The following is a 20,274-nucleotide window of genomic DNA, read 5'->3' as shown; positions in this document are numbered from 1 at the left end:
GAAACTGAAAACAGAGAGACCCTCTCCCCTGCCATGTGACTGAATCAGTGAGATACATTCACAAAACTTGGTGTGTCCGTGATATAGAAACTGGCAGGGACAGTAAATAGATGTAAAAGTATATTTCTTGTGAAAGCGTAGTTAACTACTATATTTCCCAGTAATAGAAACTGCCTTTTTTCTTATTTGTGGGGACTTGCCTTTTTTCTTATTTGTGGGGAACTTCATTGATTGCAGCTAAGCCTAGAACTGAGCCCTTTGTGCTTTAGTGGGTGAGACATGATCTATTGCATGATCTCTCAGCTGGTAAAATTTGCAAAGAAGTGGTGTCACCTAATCTCAAGCTCTCAGTAGAGGTCTTGTTTTTCAACTGCCAGGACCCCTGCGGAGTCAATCTTGGCTGGGAGTCCCCTCTGGTCCTCCTACAAGATGTTCCTTGGGGAAATACTTGTGAATTCAATCTTTTCACTTTGTATACCACTTTAAAACCTGCCTTTCCCCAGTATCTATTTAACATCCATAAAAGGTCAGGCTTGGTGGTTCAGCCTGTAATCCCAGCACTTTGGGAGGCCAAGGCGAATGGATTGTCTGAGGCTGGGGGTTCGAGACCAGCCCGGGCAACTTGGTGAGACTTCATTTCTACAATAGAATTTTAAAAAATTAGCCAGTTGTTACAGCTACTTGGAAGTCTGAGGCGGAAGGACCAGCTGAACCCAGAAGGTCGATGCTGAGGTGGCCATGAGCATGCCATGGCACTCCAGTCTGGGCGACAGAGTGAGATTCCAACTCAAAAAATAAGAAGAAGAAGAAGATTATAGAATAAAGTCCATAAAAATCTGTAGAGCAAGTTCACTCAGAACCAGGCTTTGTCAAGCCACGGAAATAGGGTTACTATATATCTATCTGCTCATAATTCCTTCTTCCTTCTCAAGGTATCTAGAAAAGCTTATTTGGTGGTAATTTGCTTTCTTGATTGTAAGAAGGAGAGACTTTAAAAAGTTTACTTGTGGCTGAGGTGAGTGGATTGCCTGAGCCCGCGGGTTCGAGAGCTGCCTGGGCAACTTGGTGAGACCTCCATCTCTACAATAAATCAAAAAATCAGCCGGGCATGGTAGCGCGCACCTGTAGTTCCGGTTACTTGGAAGGCTGAGGCGGAAGGATTGCTGGAGCCCAGCAGGTCGAGGCTGCGGTGGCCGGGAGCGGCCACTGCCCTCCAGTCTGGGCGACAGTGAGACTCCAACTCAAAAAAAAAAAAAAAAGTTTACTTGTTTCTTCTTCAAATGATGCCCTTTTGCAGAAGTCCCGTGTATGCCGGTGTAGCCTGTGTGTTGCACAATTCCAGGTATGAAATCCACATGGACCTATAGCATCAGCAGTGCCCGTCTACCCGTGCCCACGCTTCATTCTCCAGAGTAGCATGTAGTCTTCACCCTATGCACAAAGATATATATTTTTATGCGGCTGGGTAATAATTCACTGGACAACTAATTTAATATACTCTGTTCTGGGGAGGAAAGCAGAACTATCATTTGCTTTCATATCATTAACTTCCTAAACACTGTTACTGAAATTTGGTAGTGTTCTAAATATTATAGAAATACAAAGGTTATCTAAATGACTCTTTCACTTTGAACCAGTATCAGCGGAAGAAGTATTTTATACATTTTTATCTCACATTTCTTCACTTTGGATTTTCCATCCGCTTATTCTCTTCTAAGGTTGTAGTTTTTAGTGATGGATCATATGTAGAAAGGAATGAGAAAAAATGAGGTCAAGGAGAGTTCTTTAACAGTATTATCAACCTTTTTTCTTGTAAATTTTCTGGAAATGTCTTAAATAATGACTTCCCTTCATTAATACATTTTTGTTTAAATAGCAGACTTATCGAGATGTAGTTCAGCCACACAATTCACCCATTGAAAGTGTACATTTCAGTAGTTTTTAGTACATTCACAGAGTTGTGCAACCATTACCACTATCTAATTTCAGAACATTTTCATCACCTCAAAAAGAAACCCTATATCCATTAACAGTCACAGCCCACACTCCACCCACACAAGCCCTAGGCAAATGCTCATCTACTTTTTATTTCTATAGATTTGCCTATTGTAGACATATCATATAAATGGAATCATAAAATAAATGGCATCTTATGACTGACTTCTTTAACTTAGCATGTTTTCAAGGGTCATACATGTTATGACATGTATTAGTATTTTATTACTTTTTATTAATAAATACCATTCAATTGTATGGATATATCACATTTTGTTTATCCATTCATGAGTTTATGGATGTTTGGGTTGTTTCCACATTTTGACTATCATAAATAATGCTGCTATGAACATTCTTATACAGGTTTTTTTTGTGTGTGTGGACTTGTGTTTTCTTTTTTTTGAGTTGGAGTCTCACTCTGTCGCCCAGACTGGAGTGCAGTGGCCACTCCCGGCCACCGCAGCCTCGACCTGCTGGGTTCCGGCAATCCCTCCGCCTCAGCCTTCCAAGTAGCTGGAACTACAGGTGCGCGCTACCACGCCCAGCTAATTTTTGATTTTTTGTAGAGATGAGGTCTCGCCAAGTTGCCCAGGTGGGTCTCGAACCTGCGGGCTCAGGCAGTCCACTCACCTCAGCCTCCCAAAGGCGTGGGATTATAGGCTGAGCCACCGAGCCCAACTGTGTTTTCAATTCCTGTGGTTATATACTTAGGAGTGGAATTGTTGCATTATATGGGAAATCTATGTTTAACCTTTGGAGGACCTACCAGCCTGTTTTCCAAAATGACTGAGTCACTCAATAATCTTACCAGCAATATTTGAGGGCTCCAATTTCTCTGCATCCTTGTCAACACTTGTTATTTTCTATCTTTTATTTTAGCCAACCTAGAAGGGATGAAGTGGTAGCTCATTGTGATTGTGGTTTTGATTTGCATTTTCCTGTTGAATAATAACATCGAACATCTTTTCATGTGCTTATTGACCATTTGTGTATCTCTTTAGGAGGAATATATATTCAAGTCCTTTGCCCATTTTAATGATTATTTTTACTTGTGGGAAAATACACACAACATAAAATGTATCATTTTAACCATTTTGAGTGTACAGTTCAGTGGCATTAAGTACATTAAGATTCTTATGCTGCCATCCCCACCATCCCTTCTCCAGAACACTTTTCATCTTGCAAAACTGAAACTCTGTACTTATTAACCATAACTCCCCACTTCCTCTTCCCCCAGGCTGTGGCAACCACCATTCTACTTTCGGTCTCTATGAATTTCACTATTCCAGGTACAGCCTATAAGTGCACTCATGCAGTATTTGTCCTTTTATAACTGGCTTATTTCACTTGTTATAATGTCCTCAGGATTCATCCATGTTGTAGCATGTGCCAGAATTTCCTTCCTTTCAAAGCCTAAGTAAGATTTCAATTTATGGATATGCTACATTTTGTTTATTCATGTGTCGATGGACACTTGGGCTGCTTCCAACCCTTGGCTATGTTGAATAATGTTGCTATAGACATGAATGTACACATTTCAGTCCAAATCCCTGCTTTCAATTCTTTGAGGTATACACCCAGCATTAGAATTGCTGGATCATATGATAATTCTATTTTTATTTTTATTTTTTTAGGAAATGCCATACTGTTTTCCATAGCAGCTGCACAATTTTACATTCCTACCAACAGTGCACAAGTGTTCCAATTTCTGCAGATCCTCACAAACACTTGTTGTTTTCTGCTTTTTTAAAATAGTAGCCATCTTAATGGGTGTGAGATGGTATCTCATTGTGGTTTTGGTGATTTGCATTTTCCTGATGATTAGTGGTTATATTAGAAAGTTCGGGCTGCCATAACAAATACCACAGACATGGTGGCTTAAAAACCAGCAATTTATTTTCCACAGTTCTGGAGGCTGAGAGACCAAGATCAAGGTTCTGGTTGATTCATTTCTTGGACGGCCTTCTTTCTGACTTGCAGATGGACATCTTACATGGTATAGAGAGAGATCTTTATCACATTCTTTTCTTATAAGATCCCCAGTACTATCAGATTAGGGTCTTATCCCTATGATCTTATTTAACCTTAAGTATGTCCTAAAACCCCCATCTCTAAATATGGACATATTGGGGTTAGGGCTCCAACATATGAATTTTGGGTTATACATTTGGCCCATGGCAATGATGTTGAGCATCTTCTCATGTGCTTGTTGGTCATTTGCATATCTATTTTGAAGAGGTGTCTATTTAAGTTCCCTGCCCATTTTTAAATAAGGCTGTTTGTCTTTTGTTGTTGAGTTATTTTTATTCTGGATAAAACTCCTTATGAGATATATGATTTACAAACATTTCCTTTCATTCTATCAGTTGTCTTTTCATTTCTTGACTGTGTTCTTTAAAGCATAAAGGTTTTTAATTTTGATGAAGTCCTATTTATTTTTTCTTTTCTTTCTTTTTCTTGGTCAGATCCTCACTCTGTTGTCCAGGCTAGAGTGCAGTGGTGTGATTACAGCTCACCACGGACTTGATCTCCTGAGCTCAGTGATTCTTTCACCTCAGCCTCTTGAGCAGCTAGGACTACAAGTGTGCCACCACACCCAGCTAATTTTTTTTGTTTGTTTTTTAGAGACAGGTCTGGCTATGTTGCCCAGGCTAGTCTTGAACTCCTGGCCTCTAGTGATCCTCCAATCTTGGCCTTCCAAAGTCCTGGGATTATAGGCATGAGCCACTGTACCTGGCCTATGTTTTCTTTTGTTGCTTGTACTTTTGTTGTCATATCTAAGAAGCCATCATCGAATTCAAAGTCATGAAGATTTACTCCTATGTTTTCTTCTAGGAGTTTTTTAATTTTAGCTCTTACGTTTGGGTTTATGATTCATTTTGAATTAATGTTTATATATGGTGTGAGATAGCCCTTTTCTTTTCATTCTTAAGAACATCATAGTTTTAGAATGTTCTTTACTAGATTAAATATAAAAAATTGGTAAGGAGGTTTTTATTGCTGCTTTTGGCTTTTTAAAAAAATTACTGACTCAATGCAGACATGGAAAATCATATCTTTTATATCATCTAAAAATGCTTTATTTACAATAAGCTCATTCATTCTGTTTAATAAGCAGAGAACTCTAAACATAGGGTAACAACAGAAATGGCTGTCAATAACTGTTGATATAACACTCTTTGAAAGATTGTGAATAATGTCTTGATTACAAATAAAAGTGTGGTCTCCTCTTTTTAGCCCAGAATTGGCTAAGAGTAGATATCATTTTTTAGTCTGATTAATGGTAGAGTAACTAATTAGAGTGGGAGAGAGATTAGCAAATCACTCAAGATGTCAAGTGCAGTCGAAGTACCATTTTGTCATAGATAATATAGTAAAGCTCATAGCGACAGGTGTGCATAATAAATAGGAACCAAGAATGCTCAGGTATTGAAGAGTCTAGGTAATGTTTTTAGAATCAGCATTATTTGCTTAGATTTTATTTTCTCCCTCTGTATTGTCATACTGCGGAATTGGGCTTTGATTTATTGACATTCCAACATCTGGTGCGAATTTTCTTTTTGCTTTGCAGGATGCACAGAATCAAAAATTAAAGACAAGTGTATGGTACCGTGAGGTAAATGATTATGTTTCCCTTTATGCATGCTGGACTTCTCATCTAGATCTGCTGCAACACATAATTCTAAGGAATAGATATTATCTTTGTATTTATAGTTCCTTAGATCTTCAGCAGGCCTGATTTATCAGAATCCACATAAGATGTATGGTCATGGTTTCTGGTTGGGGCTACCATCTTTAGGATTTAGATGGAAAGTCCTCTTTTCTAACAGAGAGTACCAGAGGGATGATAAATTGGATTATTAATTCAGATCTCTCCTTAGTTCTTTAGTGAGGTTGACATTGCCCCACTTTGATAAGTTTCCTTTTTGGCTACTCCTAACAGGTTTGGAATGATGAATTTTTATCCTGGAACTCCAGCATGTTTGATGAGATTAGAGAGATCTCCCTACCTCTAAGTGCCATCTGGGCCCCTGATATCATCATAAATGAGTGGTAAGTGTACTGGTGTGTATTTCTGTGGGGTTTAGACTGCTTGCTTGGACTATCCAGCCCGTTACTGCTTACTCTCAGTCAGTTACTGTTGTTTTTCTCAAATTGAAGAGGAATATCTTGTTGGGGACATTCAGACTGGAAGTACCTTGAGCTGGCATTATTTAAAATACAGATTCAATTACTAATGTGATTTGTAACAGTAGCAAATGAGTTAATGTATGAGGCTGTCACTGCGGAGTCCATCTTTGCCAGGGTGAATAATCTCATGGGAAATGTGATTCTGTCTTGGCAGAGCTAGACTGGTCCTAGGTCTCATGGCCACTACATAATCAGTCTGTGTATGTTTTGAGATGACTGAAGTGCTCTTTGTAACAACAAGTTCTCTTGTGTTTAATATAGTGTGGACATTGAGAGATCCCCTGACCTTCCCTATGTCTACGTAAACTCATCTGGGACCATCAGGAATTCTAAGCCTATCCAGGTGGTCTCTGCATGCAGTTTAGAGATATACGCTTTTCCGTTTGATGTCCAGAATTGCAGCTTAACCTTCAATAGCATTCTGCACACAGGTAAGACCTACCTATGCTGAGTTGAAAAACATACCTATGCTGGGTTGGAAAGCGTACCTATGCTGGGTTGACCCATGTAGATGAAATTATTTTATACCATCCCTCGGGTCTATTTTATTCTTGTACATAATGGAATATTTAAAAATCAAAATTTCTTCTTACAGTTTTTTGGGCTCCTGCTGTAATTCAGACCAAGTATGATGTTATGACCCATTGGTACAGTTGATTTGGAAATCTGATATTAGGCCTTGACTGCTATTTAGACTGTGAAAGAAGTCACAAGACAAGTTCCATCATTCTATGGAGAGTGGACTCCAAACCCTACATTCTTATTTATTTTTTTGAGTCAAGATCTCACTCTGTCACCCAGGCTGGAGTGCAGTGGCACCATCCTAGTTCATTGTAACCTCAACCTCTTGGGTTCAGGCAATCCTTCCACCTCAGCCTTCCACGTAGCTGGTACTACAGGTGCACACCACCACATCCGGCTAATTTTTTATAGAGATGAGGTCTCACTATTTTGTTCAGGCTGGTTTTGAACTCCTGGGCTCAAGCCATCCTCCTGTCTCAGCCTCTCAAGGTACTGAGATTACAGATGTAAGCCACTGTGCCTGGCCCATTTTTTTTTAATGACTAGAAAGATTTTATTTTCCACCTCTAAGCCCGAATTCAAATAAGGCCAATGAGATGGTGCATGTGGGGGACAAAATAAAAGGACAGGATTCATTTTGGAAGCTGGAAAGTAGGTTGGTGTTGGCATCTCTTTCTCACTGGTGAAGTCAATTGTTTTTGTTGTTTCCAGTGGAAGACGTAGACCTGGCCTTCCTGAGAAGCAGAGAAGATATTAAGCATGACAAAAAGGCATTTTTGAATGACAGCGAGTGGGAACTTCTTTCCATATCCTCAACATACCAGATCCTGCAGAAGAGCACTGGAAATTTTGCTCAGATTCAGTTTAATGTAGGTCCTGTCTTCTCCCTCCTGTCTCTGCTGTCTCCCTTCTATCTGCATTCTTTAGCTTTCTTGATGGGCCTGAGGATTCTCTGCTCCATTGTGTATTCTCATTCATTACTCCTAGAGAACAGTTGGTTCAGATGGCTCAGGACACTCACTTGCATTCCAGCATTTCAGAGAGCGGAGTTTCAGTGAGAGATCCTGGGTGCCTGCTGATGATATTTCACAAATGAATATAGAAAAGATGGTGTTCAGACATCAGAGACCTGAACCACCCATTGCAGCAGGAACCCTCAAATCTTTCAACACATACTAACATTATCACTTCTAATTGCTGCTGAGAAAAAATACAAACAAACCCACACACAACAAAAACAACAATTGGGAAGACTGTCTCATTAACATGATTGTCCCATTTTTCACTGAACAGATTATCATTTAATTCCAGAAGCAGATGCCTAAAATGATCATATGATTAACTTGAATATCAGAAGGAATTAGCCAGTAAGTCACCTGCAGGACCCTCAGAGATCACTGGTAGCTTTTGGACCAGAGAGAACAACTGACTGAAAAAAACATAATGAGAACCGACACTCCTCTGATGCACCCCTGAGAATGCCCTTGACTGCACTGTTCACCAGGAAATTTGTCCAGTGGGGGGCGGGTTCGGAGGGTGGGGGGACACAGTGAAACTGGTTACCTTGCACTCCAGAGGCATCCATTCCTTCTCTGGCCTTCCTGGAAAACTGTTTTCACACGTAGTCTGCAGCAAGTTCTTGCAACTGGTAGACACACTGTTAGTATTCAGCAGTGCGTATTCTTTTCTGCACAAAGTCAGCTAGTGGTAGGTGGTGGGGGAAGGGTGATCCTTTCATGTCAATTAATGAATCCAGTTGAAAAATAGAGACTGCAGGCAGGTCAGGATTGCACACAAGATGGATTCTTCCAGAAACAAACCTTTGGAATAAGAGGAAAAATTTAGACTAGACTAAGGTGCTGTGATGCTACGGACATGTTAAACGGGTGGTGGTGAAATAAACTATTATTAAGGGCACAGATGTCCCTCCATTGGTTAAAAGTCGTATGCTGTTTCCACAAAGCTCTTGTTAAATCAGGGTCTCTTAGATATATCTGTGGTTTGAACCTGACTGATATATCATGCTGGCTAGTAGCTAATTGCAGCTCATATCTTCCTAGGTGTGGCTTTGTGTTCTTGCCTAGAATTCTGCTTGATTTTTCAGCAAAGCTTGCCTCATGGCCTGTTTGTCCACTTTTCTTAGTGAGGGAAAGGGAAAGAAAAAAAGAGAGAGCGTTTTAGTTTTTTCAATTTCAATGAGTTTCTTGGCTAAGAGTAAACACCTCATTAATTTTAAAGATATCAGCCCACAAACATTATTAATGCAGCCCGAATAATGGAGAGCATTAAAGGGAAATGTGAAGGAGTAACACGTGCAAGGTGGAACGTAGTCACCTACCAAGCGCTCCAGAGAACGCTGCACACACCATTACCTACACGGCACGGAGGAGACAAACAGAGGCTAGAGTCGGGGCAGGTAAATGGGAGCGTGTGCGTGCAAGTGCTCTCGTTCTCTCGTTCTCTCACTCTCTCTCTCTCTCTGGCTGTCTCTTTCTTTCTCCATTATTTGTAGTTACATGTCACCTTTCATCCTAAATATTAATTTGTCAACAACAGCTGAAGGTTTGTTATGTACTACTTTGCATTCAGATATGATGGACAGAGATGGTAAAGGATGGTTTAATGAAGGTGAGGCTTCCCTGGGTCTCAGAACTGTGGTCCACCCCTGTGCTCTCCTCACTGCCATGCTTGCTCCGTGTGTACTGTGTTTCTGTGGAGGGGTGCTGGAGCCAGGCCTGATACCATTTCATGTGCTTGGAGCCTTTCCCTGCGTCCCTTTGCCCTGGGGATGAAGGTGGGTTTTCTAGCAAGACTGGTATCCACCCTGGTCTTCAGGAACAGAGTAGGGAATGAGTTCTGAGTAGAGTCACAGATCATACTTGGTAGGGCAGAGAGCCTGACTCAGGAGCAATTCCGCAGCTTTACAAGGCTAAAAGTAGATTCAGTGATTATCATGGTTCTCGGTCTCTCTCAACCTCGCTCAGCCTCCATGCCTCCCATTCCTGCTCTGTGCACTGTGCCTAGACTCATCGTGTTCTCTTACTCTGTACCAGACATCCCACTCTGAATTTAGTAATGGAGGCCCCCAGGTGTCCTTCATCAGTCCTTGGCCAGTGTTGTGAGTTCAGAACTCAGTTCTATGCCAGTGCTGGGCCTGCCAGGGTCCTGACAGCAAAGGGCCATCTCCTCTTAATCTAATCACCAGCTGTGTCTCAGTCCAGGCTGCTCAGCAGGAGGCTGGGGACAGGTGGGGTAAGCAGGAGAAGCAATGATCTATTCTGAATACATCATCACCCTGGGCCTGACGTACACGGTTGCCATTTATAACTAAATGAAGTGCTCCGGATGCCCTGCGAGTTTCAGCTAATGTGCAATCATAGCTGCTGGCTCTGGGACACGAATTGCTTATCAGAGGGCACCATGGAAGCTTTGGAGTCGGGCTACGTTCCACAGGGGGCCCAGAGTACAGGCACTTCTCCCTATAAGGATGTCTGTGTGCAGCCTGGGACCTGGTTCAGCAGCCATGGAAGGGGAGGTATCCTCCAATACATTATCGGAGGTGCTGGTTCCCAGAAACAGCAGGGTGAGCATTCGATTTTTGTACGGCAGTGGAGGCTTTTTGGTTTTGTTTTGTTTTAAAGAATGAGGGTAGAAGTGGGAGGAGGCAGGAATGAAATTTAGAAACTCGTGTTGGATGGAAAAGGGTGGACAGCTGTGGAAACTAAACCAAGCCTAACCACAGATATCTTCACAGTGAGTAAAGTGTTCATTCAAGCAGGAACTGGGGTACCCAAGAGCAGGAATGGAGGTACTCCTAGAAAATGCAAAGGGGCATTTGGGAAAGAAAGGCGCTTTATTTATTCCTTTTTATCTGTCATACTTTTCCTTTCTAGATTAAGGTAGAGAAATTTTGCTGAGATACCCATTGAATAAAGCTCATGGACTTGATAGAAGATGTCTTTAAGCACCAACAGACCATAGGAGGGAGAGAGAGAATTTAGAATCCTACAACTCCTACCTGGGTCACTCCAGTGATTTGGGAATCATGGACTTTCTGCTAATCCAGACTGATCCACAGTCCAGGTCCAAGAAGCTCTCACTCTGGTGCAAAGGTCTGACTTAAATGGCAGCAACTTTCCCATTCTTTCTGAATTGGGAATGTTGGGAGGGGCTTGGGAGAGGAGGAAAATGGGCTTCTGTATGAAGCGTGAGTCTGGGCATCAAAATTCCAACTATGTCATAAAGACAGTCATGCAAAATTGAGTACTGGTGGGGTCTACCATCAAGGAGGCAATCAGAAGCTAACCTTGGGGCCTATTCCATCTCCAAGGAGCTCTCCACACACACATTCTGAATTAGATTGATCTCTTTCATTAACATCAATAGGCTCCAAATACCTTTGTGTACTTATTATTACCTGGCTTTAATGGATAATGAAATTGTGGCATAATATTGCTAACACCTGAAGGGTGTCTAATGGGGGAACACGGACTGAAACTAAAGTGCTTTTTCTTCCCTTTCTGTGGAATTTAAAGGCAGCAGCTCCTTCAGTCCATTAGAAATGATGGGCTCTAGGTAGGGGCAGTTTTGCAGGGAGCAGTGTCTCACTGAGCTGGGACATACCTTCCCCCCAGCAGAAGCAGGGGTTACTGGTTCTTTCATGATCTGCAGAGGTAGCCATCAGAGAGACTGACCTCAATAGGATAGGTCCCATTTAAGCTAACTCCACACTTCCATCCTGTCGGAACTGAAAGGAACCTTATTACCATACTCCAGTACAATCCAATGACTTCTTCTGAGCTTTTATCATGTGCCAGGCTCAATGGCAAACACTTAGAACATAAAGATGAGTAAGACAAAGCTCCTGACATCTATCACAGACTTCAAAAATCTTCCCAAGGAAACAGAATAACAATAGCCATAAAACCAGGCACTTATAAGCCGGGAGCAGTGGCTCATGCCTGTAATTCCAGCACTTTGGGAGGCGGAGGCGAGAGGATTGCTTGAGCCCAAGGGTTTGAGACCAGCCTGGGCAACATGGCAAGACCTTGTCTCTACAATAAATCAAAAAATTAGTTGGGTGTGGTGGCACATGCCTGTGGTTCCAGCTACTTGGAAGGCTGAGGTAGAAGGATAGCCTGAACCCAGCAGGTTGGGGCTGCAGTAGCTGCGAGCGTGCCACTGCACTCCAGCCTGGGAGACAGAGTGAGACTTCGACTCAAAACAAAACAAAACAAAACTAGGCACTTACTTTATGCCTGGCACCAGTTAAAGAGTTTGTACATGTCATGCTCACATCCCTATGAGATGAGTGCCCTAAGTATCTGCATTTTTACACATAGATGAATTTAGGTGCAAAGAAATTAACTTATAAGAGGTTACAAGGTGACTGGTAGAGCCTGGACTTAAACCTAGGCAATCTGACTTCAGAAACTAAGTGCCTATATCCTAGATCATGCTGATACACAAGTCAGCATAATTCAGGATATTACAGTCTGTCCTTTGCCGTCCACCCTCCGTGCATTACTGGGCAAGTCATCTGTATCAGTTTCGCAAGGCTGCCATAAAATAGTACCCTAAAACAACAGAAATATATTCTCTCTCAGTTCTGGACACCAGAAATCTGAAATCAAGATTTTGGCAGTGTTGGTTCCTTCTGGGCATTCCGAGGGAGGATCTGTCCAAGTCTCTCTTCTAGCTTCTGTGGTCGCCAGCAGGCTTTGGCATTCCTTGGCTAGTAGATGTATCCTTCTCATCTTTTACCTCCATTCTCATATAACATTCTCTGTCTCTCCTTTTTATTTTTTGAGTTGGAGTCTCACTCTGTCATCCAGGCTGGAGCGCGGTGGCACACTCACGGCCACCCCAGCATCGACCTGCTGGGCTCCGATGATCCTTCTGCCTCAGCCTTCCAAGCAGCTGGAACTACGCATAGCTAATTTTTCAAAAATTTATTGTAGAGATGAAGTCTCACCAAGTTGCCCGGGCTGATCTCAAACCCACGGGCTCAGGCAATCCACTTGCCTTGGCCTCCCAAAGTGCTGGGATTACAGACTGAGCAAGAGTCTCTTCTTATAAGAACATCACTCATATTGGATTAAGGGCCCACCCTACTCTGGTATGACTTCATCTTAAGTAGCTACATCTTCAGTGGTCCCCTTTTTAAACAAGGTCATGTTCTGAGGTTCCAGAAAGGACATGATTATTTTTTTTTTTTTTTTTGAGTTGGAGTCTCACTCTGTCGCCCAGGCTGGAGTGCAGTGGCACACTCACGGCCACCCCAGCATCAACCTGCTGGGCTCTGGTGATCCTTCCTCCTCAGCCTTCCAAGTAGCCGGAACTACAGGCACACGCTACCATGCCTGGCTAATTTTTTTATTTATCGTAGAGATGAGGTCTCACCATGTTGCCCAGGCTGGTCTCAAACCCACAGGCTCAGGGAATCCACTCACCTTGGCCTCCCAAAATGCTGGGATTATAGGCTTGAGTCACTGTGCCCAGTCAGGACATGAATCCTGGGGACACTATTCAACCTAGTATAGTCTGTCACCCTCTGGCCCTCCCAAATTTATTTCTGCCACATATGCAAAATACATTCACCCCATCCCTATATCCCTCAAAGGTTAACCTGGCATCATTCCAGCATCAACTCTTAATCTAAAATATCATCTAAATAGACACTCAAAAAGTTCCACATCTTATCACTTAAATAATCTAAATCAGGTATAGACTTTGATTATGGTCCATCCTGGGGCAAAATTCTTCTTCGTCCACAGGTTTGTGAAACATCCAACCACCAAAGTCTGGTTTGTTTCTTCTTTTTTTTGAGTCGGAGTCTCACTTTTTCACCCAGACTGGAGTACAGTGGCATGCTCATGGCCACCACAGCCTTAACCCTCTGGGCTCAGGTGATCCTTCCGTTTCAGCTTTCCAAGTAGCTGGAACTGCAGGCATGCACTGCCATGCCTGGCTGATTTTTCTTGATTTATTGTAGAGATGAGGTCTTGCCAAGTTGCCCAGACTGGTCTTGAACCCATGGGCTCAGGCAATCCTCTCACCTTGGCCTCCCAAAGTGCTGGGATTATAGGTGTGAGCCACAGCACAGGGCAAAGTCTGGTTTTTGATCCCATAAGACGTGGGTAAGGGCAGGGACTGTCCTATTAACAACAGCACTGACTCTGGTATTTAGGATACCAGACACCTTGCTTATGCCCACCTTGCTGACACCTTGCTTATGCCCAGTTAATATTGAACAAAGAAAAGAGTTCTCTGAGGATCAAATGGGATCATGAAAACAAAAAATTTTTAGAAATTATGCGATAAAATTAGAGTTTCTTTAGGCTATACTGGCTTATAGAGAAAATTAGTCCCCAGGTAAATCAGCCTCAAGAAAAAGGTTGAGTCCTTTGTCTTGGAAGAAAACCAAGACTGTAGGTACTCGTTGGTCTATAAAGGTAAGAGAATGGCTGAGGTGGTTTTGGAGGGCCTATCTAGCTTTCCAATTCCATAAGCAAATGAAGATGGGGAATTTCTTGGCTTTATCTTAAACCAAAAGCTAACTGTCTACACTTGTACCTGTTTCCCCCCTCTACTTTCATCTACTGTTGATATCCTGCAAGGAATGTTCTCCTGACAGGGTTGGCTACATAATTTGTGGGGCTTAGTGAAAAATAAAAACGCACAGTCACTTGTTCAAAGATTAAGAATTTTTCATGGCGCCAGTGGAGCTTTAAACCAAGTGCAGGATCCTTCCAAGGGTTGGCCCTTTGTGAGGGCACTCTCTCAGAAATCAGGGGCCTGAGGGGCCACATTTGTCCACCTTTGACTCCAGCCCAGGCTTACTTTTGCTGACTGTGACAGCCTCTGGGTGGAGGGGAATCATCTTAGCTTGTGCTCTTTACGTAAGGACTTTCTTTAAAGAGCGTAAGGGCTCATCTCAATTGTACCCAAGATGTTTGACAAGACAAAAGTAAACTGCTTATTAAAAGAAGGGAAACCAAAGCATGGAGAAGTTGATTGTGTCGCTCAGGATCACTGAAACTAGCACATATGGGCACTTGGAACCAAAGGCCTCTGGAGTTCTGTACCCTTGACTTTAAGTGTGGGCTAATTCCAAGCAGCCAACATGCCCACGTGTACTTTTCTTGAGGGTGGTGTTCCTATACTTTTCTTTCCCTCCATGTCATATCTGCCACGAAGTTTCTAGAGGGGGTTCCCACTTCTGCCCTCCAGAGACAGCAGGCTTGGTCTCTACCCTCACACTCCACCATCCAATAAGGCCAGATTGTCAATAGCCCAGGGGGGGCTCACAGCACAAAACCTCCATGGACTTTGGTCACTTGACTCCCCTTTCCCTGGCCCCATCTAGCCACAGCCGTCTCAGTCACAGCACGATGACAGGAGCTAGAGAGGTGCAGGTTGATGACAGTTAATTTTGTTGTTGTCTTTCTTGTTGACTGCACTTTGGTAGAGATGTGCTTTAACCAAATTATTTCAAAGCAATGAGTGTCACTCTGGTTTAGATATTTGCAGCCAATTATGTTTAATGTGAAAGACGACAGTCAGGTTACAATGTGCCAAGCCGCTCTGGCCTGCCAAGCTCCATGGAGTCGGGATGTGCTCCCAGACCCAATGGCTGGGGAGCCCCTGCTGTCATCGGCAAGGTGATGTCCTGCCTCTCCCAGCCAAGCTCTCCTCGCCCCTGCCTCATGCTCCATCGCTGGCCTCCGCTTTGGCTTATTTTTATGTGATCCTCTTCTAAAGTGGGAGATGGGGATGAGGGAGCAGGACCCTGCACTCAACTTGGAGGTCTGGTCAGGTCAAGAGATGTAGCCATGCTGTAGTGGGAAAGAGTACTGGGCTTGGAATCGGGAGATGTGAGGGCACATCCCAGCTCTGCCACTTGGCGGGCCTATTCACCCAGGGGGCTGAGCTTTATTTTTGAAAACCTAGGCTAGGCGCTATGGCTCACACCTGTAATTTCAGCACTTTGGGAGACTGAGGCGGGAAGAGTGCTTGAGCTCAAGAGTTCAGTATGAGCTGGGCAACATAGGGAGACACTATCTCTACCAAAAAAATTAAAAAATGACTTGGACATAGTGGTACACACCTGTAGTCCCAGCTACTTGGGAGGCTGAGGCAGAAGAATCATCTGAGTCCAGGAGGTTGAGGCTGTGGTGAGCCGTGATCATGTCACTGCTCTCCAACCTGGGTGACAGAGTTAGACCCCCAACTCAAACAAAGAAAAAGAAAATATAGGAAGTGGAAGATGTTATCTACCAACAAGTGACAAGTTTGCCGTGAGCATTAAATCCCATCGTATGTGTGAAAGCATCTAGCATACTATCTGACTTGTAGAAAGCATTCCATTGTTTGGCAAATCAGAGGAATGGGAGATTTCAGACATTATTTTTGTCCAAATATAACAGCAAAGGACCCAAAAAGTTCTTTTGCTCAATAAACATTTATTTAATCCCCACCATAAGATAGGTCTTGTTTTTGGCCCTGTGGGGGTTTATCACCACCCCAGAGTCAGCATGAGATGAGAGTCCATGGTCTAGTGGGGAAGCAGCCTTGCCATTCCCTGATTTCTCTTTAGGAAGGATGAGAATAGAGTATGTGTTTATTAAAGACACTTCCCATCACTATCCCAAAGAAGCTAGGTATAAAAAATGGCAGCATGGGTGGGGTGCAGTGGCTCATGTCTGTGATGCCAGCACTTTGCGAGGCCGAGGCGGGAGGATTGCTTGAATCCTGGAGTTCGAGACCAGCTTGGACAACATAGCAAGACCTCATTTCTACAAAAAATAAAAAAAATTAGCTGGGTATGGTAGCAGTCCCAGCTACTCGGGAGGCTGAGGCAGAAGGATTGCCTGAGCCCAGGAGACCGAGGCTGTGATGAGCAGTGATCATTGTGATCCTGCCACTGCACTCCAGCCTGGGTGACAGAGTGAGACGCTGACTCTAAAAACAAAAAAGGCAACATGAATGGCCATTTATGAGACTCAAATTCCAAGCTACAAGAGTCACTCAACAGCACTGTATGGCCAGCATAGTGTAGGTCAGTGGGACAGCTGCAGGTGACCCCAGTGAAGACCCACTTGCCCCTCTCTTTTCTGCCTGTACCCTTGGAGACTGAGCTGTGGCCTGCAGAGATGGGATCCTTGGTCATGGCTGGCCCGGTTGGGGGCAGGGCAGGTAGAGGGAGCAGTGGCCAGAGACTGGAGGGAGGAGAGTGAGTGAACTTCTCTATTTCCCTCCCAGTGGAGTCCTCCTGGGCTGGCCGCCACCTTAGGAGGAAGCCACAGCCCCTGTCTGGCACAGAGAAACAGATGTCTCTCCTCACATCTGTTTACCAGACCAACCCTTGGCCCCTTTAAGCCCAAGGGTAGTAACGGGCCATCCAGTCTCCCCAAAGCCCGGGGGCACTACCTTTCTTCCTGTGGTTTCCCTGTGCCCTGCCCACACTTTGCCAATAGTCTCTTTTTTCAAGTCCTCTTCAGACTTCCCAATTTAACTTTGTGCGTTTTAGTCCTACTCAGGCTCTGATAGACACACAGGGGCTAAGGAGTCCATAATCCAAGTAAGGACATCGACTAAACTGAAAACAATACAGGCCAGGCATGGTGGCTCAGACTGTAATCCCAGCACTTTGGGAGACCAAGGTGAGAGAAATGCCTGAGCCCAGGGGTTCAAGACCAGCCTGGGCAACTTGGTAAGACCTCATCTCTACAATAAATCACAAAAACTAGCTGGGTGTGGTGGCATGCGTCTGTAGTCCCAGCTGCTTAGAAGGCTGAGGTGGAAGGATCGCCTAAACCCAACAGGTTGAGGCTACAGTGGCCGTGAGCGTGCCAATGCACTCCAGCCTGGACAACGAGAGTGAGACTCCACCTCAAAAAAAGAAAAAAAAAAGAAAGAAAGAAAACAATGCAATATCTTGCATAATAAGTAGTTTAAGAAAGAAGATTTTGGTTTTAAAACCATTTCTCACTTACAGCTGTGAGTTTAAACAAGGAATTTAACCTCTTGGAACCTCAGTTTTCTTGTTTGTAAAACTGAGATGATGATACCACCAGCCCTTAAAGTTGCAAGGATTGAATAAAGTAAGCATAAGTCTAGTGCCTGGCACACAGCAAACGGTAAATAAATGCTAGCTGCAGCATCTTGCTATAATGATTAATAATATTACTATTAGCTCTATGCAAAAGCTTAAAGGATTTTTATTTTTAAATTTTCTAAACCAGTGGTCCCCAACCTTTTGGCAAAACTGCTAGGATTTCAGGGAGCATTCCTGGCTATGGATTCAGCCAAACATTAGCCTGTTGGCTGAGATCCTCTTCTCATCAGATCTCTTGTCTCCGGCAGGTAGTGATTCGCCGGCACCCACTGGTCTATGTCGTGAGACTGCTGATTCCCAGCATCTTCCTCATGCTGGTGGACCTGGGGAGCTTCTACCTGCCACCCAACTGCCGCGCAAGGATTGTGTTCAAGACCAATGTGCTGGTGGGCTATACCATCTTCAGGGTCAACATGTCTAACGAGGTGCCCGGGAGCACAGCTAGCACGCCTCTGATTGGTAAGCAACCTTGGGGGAATCGGATGCCTGGCTTACATGACTCCCATCAAAGACCTGATGCTGCATTTCAGACCGGAGGCGTGAAAGGGCCAGGCACTCTGGCTAACTCCACCTTCTCTGGCTCCTTCTCTCAGGGGTCTTCTTCACAGTCTGCATGGCCCTCTTGGTTCTCAGCTTATCTAAGTCCGTCCTGTTGATCAGATGCCTCTGTGATGAATGGCATGGTGGGCAGGAGCGGCCCCTCTTGTGCCTTCCAGGGTACACAGATGCTGATGAGCCCAGAATGGAGCCCAGGGCCCAGCGTGCTGGAGTAACAGGTGTGTGAGAAGCTTTGCCATCCAACTCTGCCCTTATCGATCACTCTCAAAACTAATTTACATGGGTAATGTGTCACGTCGAACTATGTGGAAATCAGGCGAGGCGTGGCATTTTATGGTACCTCTCTGGGGACTGAAGGTCGCCTCCTGCCAGTCATCTAGAAAGCCTGATTTTAGCTTGGAGGCCAGGCTCAGCTGCCCTTAGCTTGTTGTTCTTTCCAGATTCAACCAATGATCTAAAGTGGTGGCGTCATTGACTCCCAAATAGTAGAGTGTTGGGGTACACACACACACACACACACACACACACACACACACACACACACACACACACAGACACACACACACACACACGGGCATATACATATACACACACATGGAGTTTGTTTACATTTGAGTTCTAGTTGCTTAATGTAAATAAGTATAGGAATCATCCCTGGTCAGGCATGCTCATGCCTATAAACCCAGCACTTTGGGAGGCTGAGGCAGGAGGATTGCTTGAGTTCAGAATTTCAAGACCAGCTTGGGCAATAGAGTGAGACCTCATCTCTACAAGAAATTTAAAAATTGGCCAGGTGTGGTGGTGTGTACCTGTAGTTCCAGCTATTCAGGAGGCTGAGGCAGAAGGATCACTTGAGTCCAGGATGATGAGGCTGTGGTGAGCTGTGATCTTGTTACTGCACTTGAGTCTGGGCAACAGAGTAAGACCCTGTCTCAAAAAAAAAAATTCATCCTCGCCTCTAAAGTGCCTACTGAGTCAACCTGGGCTGATCCTCGGCTCAGAAGGTCTCCCGGATGGACCTAGGCTGCACGCACCCTACTTAGGTAACAACTCTCACATGTTCTCCAAGGCTTCCTTCAGCCCAGCCTTGCCTCCCTGAAGCAGGTGAGGAGAGAGTCCATAACCCAAATCCAACCCACTGCTCACTCTTGCTCACAACTTTCCTTGAAGGATGAGGTCATCAGCTTCAAGGGAAAAATTCAAGTGAGCCTGGTTGCCCCTGGCTCACCTAAGGCATTTCCCTCTATCACGCAGAGTCCTCAATCTGTCAAGAGCACCAGGACCAGTCAGGGACCCTGAAGGAGGTCTGGTCCCAGCTTCACTCTATCAACAACTACCTCCAAACTCAGGACCAGATGGCTCGACAGGAGACTGAGTGGCTGGCCCTCCTGTACCGTTTTGACCTACTGCTCTTCCGAAGCTACCTTGTTGTGCTGGGACTCTACGCCATTACCCTGTGCTCCCTCTGGGCACTGTGGAGTGGCTTGTGAAGAATGAAATGTGTGGGTCTCAAGCAATGTGCTATCACAACACTTAGGGGAGAGGGGAGATCAGAGATGGGAAAGCAGTGGGTTAAAAGCCTTCCACCCCCATTGCCTCTTTTCACTGAGTCCAGGTGTGCACACCCAATGGGCTGCTGAATGGCCCAAAACAATGCACTCATGATGGCAATGTAGAAAGAGTATGAGGTGTACAGTAGAGAGTAAGCTTCCCTCCTTATCCCAGTCTGCTCCCCAAAGTAACTACCATTGCAATCTCTTCCAAAAAATGTATCAAAATGCACATGCATGTTTCATCAGTTTTTTTACAAGTATACGATCCCTCCATCTCTAAGCCCTGCCTTGGTCATTTATTCAGCCACTCTTTCAACACACCCTTTATTGAGTATG

The 20,274-nt window shown here is 44.2% G+C and overlaps 1 protein-coding gene across 1 annotated transcript in view; it reads left to right on the top strand.

The window, feature by feature from the left end:
• The window catches only part of HTR3B (5-hydroxytryptamine receptor 3B), a 40,627-nt gene extending 20,752 nt beyond the window's left edge, over window positions 1-19,875 (top strand). The window contains exons 3-9 of the mRNA XM_008073347.2: window positions 5,567-5,611; window positions 5,939-6,048; window positions 6,448-6,617; window positions 7,420-7,577; window positions 18,076-18,286; window positions 18,421-18,603; window positions 19,640-19,875. Coding sequence (XP_008071538.1) covers window positions 5,567-5,611; window positions 5,939-6,048; window positions 6,448-6,617; window positions 7,420-7,577; window positions 18,076-18,286; window positions 18,421-18,603; window positions 19,640-19,875 — 1,113 coding nt within the window. The remainder of the gene's footprint in view (window positions 1-5,566; window positions 5,612-5,938; window positions 6,049-6,447; window positions 6,618-7,419; window positions 7,578-18,075; window positions 18,287-18,420; window positions 18,604-19,639) is intronic.
• Window positions 19,876-20,274: the final 399 nt, after the last annotated feature.

Source organism: Carlito syrichta, unplaced genomic scaffold (assembly GCF_000164805.1).
Source record: "Carlito syrichta isolate Samal-C Ts95f unplaced genomic scaffold, Tarsius_syrichta-2.0.1 Scaffold115681, whole genome shotgun sequence".
NCBI lineage: Eukaryota > Metazoa > Chordata > Mammalia > Primates > Tarsiidae > Carlito > Carlito syrichta.
Note: the sequence above shows the minus strand (reverse complement) of the source record. Positions and strands in the feature narration are given on the sequence as shown.